Source organism: Pteropus alecto, unplaced genomic scaffold (assembly GCF_000325575.1).
Source record: "Pteropus alecto unplaced genomic scaffold, ASM32557v1 scaffold71, whole genome shotgun sequence".
NCBI lineage: Eukaryota > Metazoa > Chordata > Mammalia > Chiroptera > Pteropodidae > Pteropus > Pteropus alecto.
The window spans coordinates 7,793,318-7,803,752 of NW_006433024.1; the positions used below are offsets into that span (position 1 = coordinate 7,793,318).

General features: G+C 40.2%; 1 protein-coding gene across 1 annotated transcript in view; it reads right to left on the minus strand.

Annotated features, from left to right (window-relative positions):
- Positions 1-4,987: 4,987 nt before the first annotated feature.
- The window catches only part of KCNA4 (potassium voltage-gated channel subfamily A member 4), a 6,798-nt gene continuing 1,350 nt past the window's right edge, over positions 4,988-10,435 (minus strand). Inside the window, exon 2 of the mRNA XM_006907993.3 lies at positions 4,988-8,021. Coding sequence (XP_006908055.1) covers positions 5,295-7,253 — 1,959 coding nt within the window. The 5' untranslated portion in view covers positions 7,254-8,021 and the 3' untranslated portion in view covers positions 4,988-5,294. The remainder of the gene's footprint in view (positions 8,022-10,435) is intronic.

Below are 10,435 nucleotides of genomic sequence, written 5' to 3' on the forward strand. Positions count from 1 at the left end.
AACAGATAATTTGCAGGTCAAGAAGCAGAGGCTGACTGTGGATCAGCTATCAAAATCACTTCGCTCTAGACACAAATTCTCCTTTCAGGACACCAGTGACAACAAATGGATCAAAAATAACTGCAGGTCAGCAACACCATGACCAGTGAATACAGGACTATCCTTTTCTAAACAACACCAAGACACCTTACTTAGCATATTATTCGCTTTGTACATCTATTCCTATTCCATTCCCACTTAGTGTTATCCACAAGCCTGGAAAGGGGTGCTAGAGTCTCACTTAGAGCCACAGCTCATTAAATATGTGTTACATTCTTCAAAGCACTCAACTCTTGCCCTGAGATTATTTACCCATAAATAAAGTAACCATATTTTCTGAATCTCAAGTTGGGCCATATGGTCTGATAGGTATTAGCATACTTTTTATGAAGAAGATACTGTAAGAAATTGAGACTGCTATGGAAACAGAAAACCGAATCAGAAATAAAACTCATATCACAGTCCTAATCTTAATTTACATTTCAGAAGTACATATTCCCATTTACTGCAAAAATAGCTCTGCTTCCTTCAATCTTGAACACAAACCACTCCATCAACCTTTTTACAAAAAAGAATGCTGATCTCCACACTAGAAAGTAGGATTGTCTTCTAACCTGTAGTGGTACATTGTTCAGTAAGACCCTGTGCTTTGAGTCAAATTTCTTTGCAAGCAGGAAAACCAAGAGGTACCTTTTGTCCACACCAAGTGTCCCTTGCAGAATTCAGAATGACTTTTGGGTCAGGAAGATTTCCTGGAACAGGCCCCTTTGTCACTGAATGACAACCCGTAATCATTCTAAACTGTATCAATAATAAAAACAAAAAACAAAAAACAAAAACATAAAGAAGGATGTTATACTCTCCATTGTGCAAATGAGCACATTACATGTTCATTTAAAAATATAAACCAAACCTATGTGTTATTTCTCACTTTACCTAGAAATAGCTGCAATGTTAGTGCTGAAGATGCATCACAATCCTGAAAACCAACAATGGAGAACACCATTTCTGATTCTCTTGGGATGTGGGGGTACTACTGTTTATGATTCCAATGCATTTAAAAATAATTTTCCGCTGGTTAATGTTGACTTTCTAAAAAATGAAAAAAATATATATATCTTAACTCAGAGTGTTTTCCTTAGATTTTTCTTATTCATATATGGATTCTATTTAAACACATGCTTAATGAAAAGATTTTTCACAAAGCTCCAGCGATCCTGTTTAAAACAAATGTGACAAGGAAAGCAGTAGCACTTGTGAAATACTACATGTGTCTAAGCATAAAATGAGTTTTCCAGCACAGGTCGGAACACTCTGTTTACTGACAAGACTGTATTATAACAAAGCAAGAAATCAAAATGTTTACTTACCAACTTTCACAATATGTATTCAACTGGAGACTGAGGAGTTATTTTTTAAATGAGTCCCTTCCCTTTAGAAGTTGTTAGAATAAATAGCTTCAAAATACACCCTATTCATTCAGCTTAGTTTACATTCTAAAAACTCAACCCTAAACTCCTGGTGCTGTCTTTAACCTAACAGTAAGACTTTAAAACTATTTCGTTCTTATTACTTAACTATGAAATCAAGGCTGCTATGACTTGGAAGGGTACTCAGGAAATATCAAGCTAGTCTAATACTTCCTTCGACTCCAAAGAATTTTGGTGCTAGAAGGAATAAGTGATAATGTAGGCTAATAGCCTGATTTTACACTAAACAAACAAACAAACAAACAAAAACTGAGAATCAAGAAAATGAAATGATGTGCCCTTGGTCTGACAAGCCAGCTCTGGACTCCTAAACCAGCTGTTATTCCTCTGGCATCCACTAGCTCCCTTCCACAGAAATTCAAAGTATTCAGTCCTCCTCTCTTCTCCAGAATTGTTACACATAACTGTTTCTTTTTCAAGCATTTGCAAGAGAGAACAATGTATCCATCCTTGAAAAGATTCTGATTAGGATGACTCTCAAATATTGTACTTTTGGTAACATTTATTATCATCCAGAAAGCAACAAAGGAATCCAGATCCCAAGAATTCAAATCTTTAAATGGGTCACCTCTTTTATCTTACAGCCAAACATGTATGGTGACCTATAAGAATATACAGTTGCCTAAATTAGTTACAATAGCCCCTCAAAGCATATTTCTCAGTATAAAATTTTCACAAATGGTGCTAAAGCATTCTGCCTAGCTTTGACTCGGAAAAATGCTATAAATCCACAGCTGCACTGAGAACTCTACCTCACACATCCTCTATAAGAGAAGCGTTCCATACAGACGTGCCCCTGTACAAATCTTGAGGGCTTAAATGCTTCTTTCTCAGGGTGGAATCCAGATCCTGACATCCTAAAACCTATGCATCTTGCAGGGAAAAAAACAAACATACATTTAGTAATAACCTGATAAGATCTGCTTTGGAAGTCCATGATTGTCACTTCTTGACTGTTTTACCCTTCCTTAAGAAAACCATGTTAAGATAAAGGAAACTCTCAGGATCCCCAAATGACTGTATTTCTTGGATTCTCAGCATTATTAATTATAATACATGTCAATTAAATTTAATATAAATTTTCATATTTATATTAAACAATGAAATAGCAATATATTTTCCCTTCCAAAAATAGCCAAATCATTGCTCTTGCTATTATAGAATGTTCAATAAACATCCAATGCTGGAGAGCATTTAAACTATTTTAAGATATAATTTGACCCAGTTTGGTACAACAAAAGATAAATGGTACCTTGCCCACAGAGTCAACTTTTTTATATCATACCATGCCTGGAATCTTCCCCCCAAAGAAGAAACTGCAGCAATTGTTCAATGATTGGTTATCTTGTGTTTGCAAATCATCTTCTTGTAAGGAGCTCAAAATTAAAGAAATTACCCATGATTTTCACAACATCCTAGTAAAGCAGATGCAACTCATAGGTTCTATCTCTCTTTTCTCCTAGAGGAACATTAAGCAATTTAGAGATAAAATCAGATGTTTATGTGGAACTCGGCATTTCGGTTCTCACATGTTCTCCTTTGCTTTTCATAACAACTGAAGTAACAAATGCTTTATGTGCCCTCTTCTTAACTAATGAGGAAACTGGGGTGCAGAGATTAACTGAGTGACTTTTCCAAATGAATGGTGACCAACCTAAACAGCTAATCTAATGCTTATTTTTGCTGATCCAAAAAATATTAAAATGCTATCTTTGAAGTCCTGTTACAAGATGGCATGTCCTTGTTATGTCTCTCTATTGTCCACTAGCGACCTTTGGTCCACACATTTAATATGCTCCTCTGCTCACTGCTTTTCACTCTCCAAAGGTGTTCTCAAGAGGTGTTTCTATATAAGTGGTGCAGAACGGGTGGGGAGGAGGAAGTAGCTTGGCTTTTAAACCTAATTTTGAATTTACATTTAATCAATTCCTCTGCTTGCTGCTTTTCATTCTCCTAAGGTGTTCTCTAGAGGTGTTTCTTTATAAGTGGTAGGAAAAAGGAAGTAGCTTTGCTTTTAATCCTAACATTGGATTAACTTTGAATTTCAAATATTAAAAGAGAGGTAAATTTTATATTATTATCAAATGATGGCCTGGAATTAAAAAAGCTTGAAAAGAGCTATTCTAGGTCTTTTTGTTTTTATTTTTTTTTTTTAAGTTCACAGTTGTCAGAGTTCATCATGTAGTGAGATACCCTATGTAGCATTTTTTTCCCAAACCTCAGGACAACCATTTTATAAAGAACAGAAGTTGAAGAAACATTGGAGAATAAGACCTCTTACGTATTCTGAATTTGCTAACCCATATTTCATTATGATTTAATAGCCAAGTCTGATCACTCTAGAACACCTTGATGTTGAGTTAAACACAGTTAAATGTTATGTCATTAATTCCTTTAACAAATATAATAATGATGGTGATGTTGAAACCAAATGCTTTGACACGATTCCTTCTTGTACCAATTTTAGCAAATAGAATGTCAAATTCTAAGGTAAATCCCCACATTCTGCTCTTACATAACTGCACAAAAAAAAATTTAATAAATCTAGCATTTATGTTGCACATTTAATAGAAAGCTCTTAAGCCATAATCACTGTAGCTGTTGGGCATCTTATTTCTTCAAGAATTCTTTCAGTGCATGCATGAGCTTTAGTTAAATTATTTTGGATTTAAAGGCAGAAGAATATTTAAAATAGTATGGTTTCAGAAACATCATTGTAACAGACCAATTGTAAAAGATTCAGTTGCTAAATTTGCCTTCATAGTCCCTTTGCATATCAGTTATTTAGGTTTAAAAAGAGAATGGAATCGTGTGCTGTTATCTGGGTGGCCATTAGTCTCACACAAAGAAAAGAACAATAAAATAAGACTAAGAAATCAATCTTCCAATGATTGTCATTGAACTGTTACATTAGTAAACATTCACAGTATGAAGTCTCTCTCAATCTCCAGTATATAAAGCAGTGCAAAGAAAAAAATTAAAACATTCCAGTCCTGATATCTGTGAACAAAACTTGTTACATTGTCTCCAATGTCATTTCTTCCATATTGTTAGGCATTTGCTGTCAGATCTTCCCAAAATTAATAATAAAATATAATCAATTTCTAAAGGCCCCTGCAGCCTTTTAAAAGTTAATTTCCAGTTAAAAATAAACTTTAATTAAATCCAAGATAAAATTGTGACCTATATTCTATTAAATAATTCACTCTTTTTTTTTTCTGTACAGTAATTCTTAACCATTTTTAAAAAACCGGATTCCAAAGACATGAGATGCTATTAAAGCACTGATAAACGACTGCTCAAATTCATTAGTTCTTACATAGTAAATACTTCAAAATGCCAACTTCTCCATCACTGCACGATTACTAACAATGTTGACAATTTACTTATACATACACACTTGCGCGCGCGCACACACATACACACACACACACATACACAAACACATACACAGTCTCTCCATGAAACCATCTTTACTTTTAACTTCTTTTCCAGTTAATGTGCAAAATTCTTGCATTCTAATAAAAAATATAAAGATCAATTTGTTCCTATTTAAGCCTCCCTCTTTCCAAGATGTATCATTTATTTGATATGTAATACAAGTTTAGTAACAATTATGTCACGTATAACCATTAAATGGTGTACTACTGTATGCATTGGATTCACTTGCATATTTCATTTTCGTAACTGCACTCTCTATGCATAAATATATTTGGAGATGCTGGGGTTCGGGGCGAGGGGGCAGTGGCAGGTGGAGAACGAGATTCACACATCGGTCTCCACAGCCTTCACGTTAGAACAGTTGTTTTTATCTGTCTCACTGTCATCCCCCTTCCCCTGACACTTCTCCTCCTTTGCACAGAGAGATTCCTTAACTCCTTCTTCCATCTCTAGATACTCTGACTTGTCCCCCAGGGAAGAAGAAGTAGAGCTCCGAAATTTCTTCAGCAAATTAGAAGGGAGGTATGGGCAACTGACTGCGTTCTGTGTCAGCTGTGTCTGTTCCTCATTTTCAGTCTCTCTGTGGTAGAAATAGTTAAAGTTAGAGACAATCACTGGCACTGGCAAAGCAATGGTTAAGACACCCGCAATGGCACACAGGGACCCCACGATCTTGCCCCCCACAGTGATGGGCTTCATGTCCCCATAGCCCACAGTTGTCATGGTCACCACAGCCCACCAAAACGCATCTGGGATGCTTTGGAAGTGGGTCGTAGGTTCATCCGCCTCCGCAAAATACACAGCACTGGAAAACAGGATGACCCCAATGAAGAGGAAGAAGATCAGAAGGCCCAGTTCCCGCATGCTGGCTCTTAGGGTGTGGCCCAGGATCTGCAGGCCTTTGGAGTGCCTGGAGAGTTTGAAGATCCGGAATACTCGGACCAAACGAATGATCCTGAGGATGGCAAAGGACATGGCCTGCTGCTGCTGACCGTTGCCGCCCCCCTGTTGCTGGGCCAGATCGGTGCCCAGTGTAATGAAGTAAGGCAAAATGGAGACAATGTCAATGATGTTCATGATGTTTTTGAAGAAGAGCGCTTGGCTGGGACAAGCAAAACAGCGAACCACAAACTCAAAGGAAAACCAAACAATACAGACTGTCTCCACGATGAAGAAGGGGTCGTTGAATATGGTGTGCCCTGAGTTCTCCGGGTGGGGCGCCGAGGTGTTGTTCAGCAGCCCACTGTGCCCGCCCGCACTCAGTGCCATGATGAGGTCCCTGTCGTCCCTAAACTCAGGCAAGGTTTCCAGGCAGAAAATGACAATGGAGATTAAGATGACCAAGACAGAGACGATGGCTATGCCCCTTGCTGGACTGGAGCTCTCCGGATACTCAAAGAGAAGCCAAATTTGCTTTTTAAATTCATTCTCTGGCAAGGCCCTGTCTTCCTCCTCTCTCACAAAGCCCTCATCCTCCCGAAACTTGAGCAAGGCCTCCTCTCCCAACTGATAGAACTTCACCTCCTCAGTGAAGATATCAAAGGGGACGTTGACGGGCCTCTTCAGGCGGCCTCCTGACTGGTAATAATATAAGATGGCATCAAAGCTGGGCCTGTTCCTGTCAAAGAAATACTCGTTACGCAAAGGGTCAAAGTACTGAGTCCTCTTCTCAGGGTCCCCCAACAAGGTCTCTGGAAACTGGGCCAGAGTTTTCATCTGGGTCTCAAAGCGCAGGCCTGAAACATTTATCACCACACGTTCACAACAGTCACTGTAGCGGACCGAGCTGTAGCCACCACCCCCGTCGTCCTGAGGCAGCAGGTCTGTGTAGGAACACTCATCGCCGTGGTCATCTTCGCTGTAGTAAAACCTCCCTTCTTCCTCCTCCTCATCTTCCTCCTCCTCTCCCTCGTCCTCACTCAGTTCTCTCAGGATCTTCTCCTCAGAGCCACTGGGCATCAGGTCGGAGCAATGAGGAAAGCTGCTGGGACGGTGGTGGACTTTCTTCTTCTCAGGCCTCTGTCGCCGCCTCCTCCGACTACCCCGGCTGCTCTGAGGGTCGTGGGAGGTGCAGGATCCCCGAGATTGGTGGTGGTGGTGGGAGCCCCCTCCAGAACCCCCGCTGCCTTCCACAGCAGCCGTGGCGGCTGCGACAGCGGCAGCCGCCGCTGCCCTGGAGTGAGCCAGCCTCTCCCGCTCCCGGGCCCGGGCCTGGGCTGCATAACCATAAGGCATGTGACTGTTGCACCCTGAGCTCTCCGCACTCACCATTGCAACCTCCATGGTGGTGGTTTTGGGAAATGGCTGGTTCCAGTTGTAGAAGAAAGAAAAATAGGGCAGCTTCTTTTCTCACCAAATTAAGGTAAGTTTGGAACCCTTAAGCAGATTGCTTGGAAGACTAAGGATATTTTCAGTCCAACTTTGCATTTTCTGTTTTTAAATCAGCACGCCCCATGCTCTCTCTTCCCAGAGATTCAACGTTGCTCTGAAGAGCTGGGCTGGTCTAGATAAACAGTCTAGCACACTCAAGCCTAAGTCAGAAAATGCTGGGGTCTCCCAGACACCTGTTTTGGGACAGATGTTCAAATGTGGAACTACGTTTAGGATGTGGTCGATGCCGATGCTGCAAGATTTAAAGGCAGCAAGTATCTGGCAGCCAGCAGTTGTGCCTAGAAAATGGAATACATTTTTCTGCCGTGGAAACTGTCCAAAGCTCAGTCCATCAAATTTAAATAAAATGCAAATAAGCCTTTAGTCTGAGCACTTGCCTTCTAGTGACAGCTTGACCCATGTTAACATGAGACTCGAAGTATGTCCAGCCATCGCCGCTCAGGCCTATCAGGATGATTCTCCAGGCTCTTGACCCTTAAGTTCATCACAAGCTTCCTGGACCCAGGGGCAATGCCAAGCTATCGACAGAGGCAAAGACCTTGGGAGGTAGAGAATGTGCAAGATGAGGTGTCAGCAGGGGCAAACCCAGCTTTGAGGTCTCCATAGAAATCAAGGAAATGCAGAACATCCTTCAGCTAAAATCATGCAGAAGCACTTCACCTGAAAAAGGAAGGAAAACAAGCGTAGGAGAAAAATAAAAAAAAAAAAAAAGAATCAAACCATAAAAAGCAAACCGAACATTTCCTTCACACACATTTCTTTCTCTCGTCCTCGAGCAAACCACATAAAGGACCAAGCGACCATAAATTTCCAAGGAGTATGGGGCAGATTGTTAGATCTCCTTCTCACTAAACATCCTTCCTTCTTTCTTTGGATATAATTTCAGCTCAGTCTGTTTTCATGGTAACTCAATTATTTTTCCTCTGTCCACTCTCGACCCACATGGCTTTTCCTTCAATCCTTCTTTTCACCAATGCCAGGTCTTAACTGTCCCTGTCACTCTCATCATTCCACAATAACAATGCTGTCACTTTATACAGCTTCCATCTTTCATTGACATCAAGGCATTTTTTTTTTAAATTTCCACTCATAAAATATTTCTGAATTTAGTGCTCTTCTACCCTTCTTTATCTTGATTCAAGATTAGGGAAGTTGGAAAAATTGTTTTTTGTTTTGTTTTGTTTTTGTTTTTAAATCCAGGCTCCAGCACTTGAATAAGCTTCAATCATCACATCTACAAAGTATAGATAACAATGCAACCTCCTCATCCTACCTTTGTAAGGATTAAATGAGATAGCAGATGTTGGTAGACTAGCACATTGTCTTGTACATAATGAATTATCCATAAGTGCTGGTAATTATTAATAATGTGACAATAACCTAAGCTTATATGTTTATCTACCTACCCACAAATGTGTAAGTCCTTTTCCCACTATCTGAAGTACGGGAAGGACTGAACGTGAGGACATCCAGGACATTTTGAGACTCACCAATGACCTGCATTAAGTTGGCACTTCCTGACTCCCTGAGGCATTTCCCTGTTTTCTGTTCTCCAGACCCCAGAATTCTCCCTACCACCCACAGCTTAGGAGCTAATTGCAGTTTCCCCTTCTCTAATAATCATTTCTCCTTGCTGTTCCTCCATGTTCACCTCAATGCCTCCTCCTACACTCTTCTCAAGGGACTATCTCGTTATGCTTTAAATCTCAACTTGTGTGGACTTTGTTTTCAGCCTATCATACAATTTAATCAATAAGCCCCACCCCTCAACTCCCCCTTCCTCTCTCTCTGCCTAGCTTTATTTCCAATCCCACTTCCTGATCACATCTTCTTTGCAGCCTGCTCTGTCCCTACTGTCACTTGTATTCCAGGCCTTTCTTCTATCTCAGTTTGTTCTCCCTAAGTTCAGCTAATTCATCTCCTTCACCAAGACCTACAAAAGCTCCTGCCCCAATCTTCTGTCTACTCTTGCTTCTTTCACTCACTCTGTCCAACAGGACTTCCAAGAATGCAGAAGAGTGGCCCAGAGAACTGGGGAGGACAATGACAGAATTCGGGGCATCTACTAGCTTATATTACTGGAAGCTCTGGGGAGCATAAGAGAAATAGCTTTCTGGAGCCATTAACAGGATTCAGCTCTTGACCACCTGCTGCTCCCTGCTGAATAGTGTCAGCCTAGAAGCTTAAACATAGTGAGTTTTATGAAGTGACAAGCAGGGAAGTGGCAAAAGTATATCCCTTTCCAATCACAGGCATTCCTCTAGGGTAAGAGGAGAGTTTGAATGGGACACAAAACCCGGAAAATACACCTCTGAAGGTATCTCAAATGACATCCCTCTTCCTTTGTCTGACTCCTAACACCATCTCATACACTGAAATGTTTACCCTCCAAATCTCTATTTTCACTGTGGAGGGTCAAGCAAGCATCTTTTAAATTCTTTCACATAGCCTGAGAGTTTGCTCAGTTACTTCTCCAACTCTCTCAAAGCAGTTTTAATACACTATTTCGACAAAGCCCCAGTGTAACCAAAGTGCCTGTAAATTCATGTACTACATACAACCCTTTCCCATTCAACTGACTCCCAGAAGGTCATGAATTAGTTGATTAATTTACCATCAACTCTGCAGGACATTTAGACCAGCCTTCTTTTTGCTCTATGCCAAATATTTATTTGTTTGTTTGTTTGTTTATTTGTTTATTTTTTTATTTAGGTTTGTTAGTTTGAGTTTGTTTATCTAACTCTCACCCTCACTCTACAAAAAGCAAATTACCTTCCTTTTAATTGATTACCAAGTAACTCACTATTCCTAGTCTTAAAGAAAGAAAAAAAGAACAGCAAGAAGGAGGAGGAGAAGAGGAGAAAGAAGAAAGAAAGAAAGAAAGAGAGAGAGAGAGAGAGAGAGAGAGAGAGAGAAGGAAGGAAGGAAGGAAGGAAGGAAGGAAGGAAGTAAGGAAGGAAGGAAGGAAGGAAGAATCAAAATGTAAGAAAGGAAGGAAAGGAGCAGGGGAAGAAAGGAGAGAAGAAATGCTTCACAAGGCTCTCTATGCCTGGCTTCCACCTATGTATTTATCT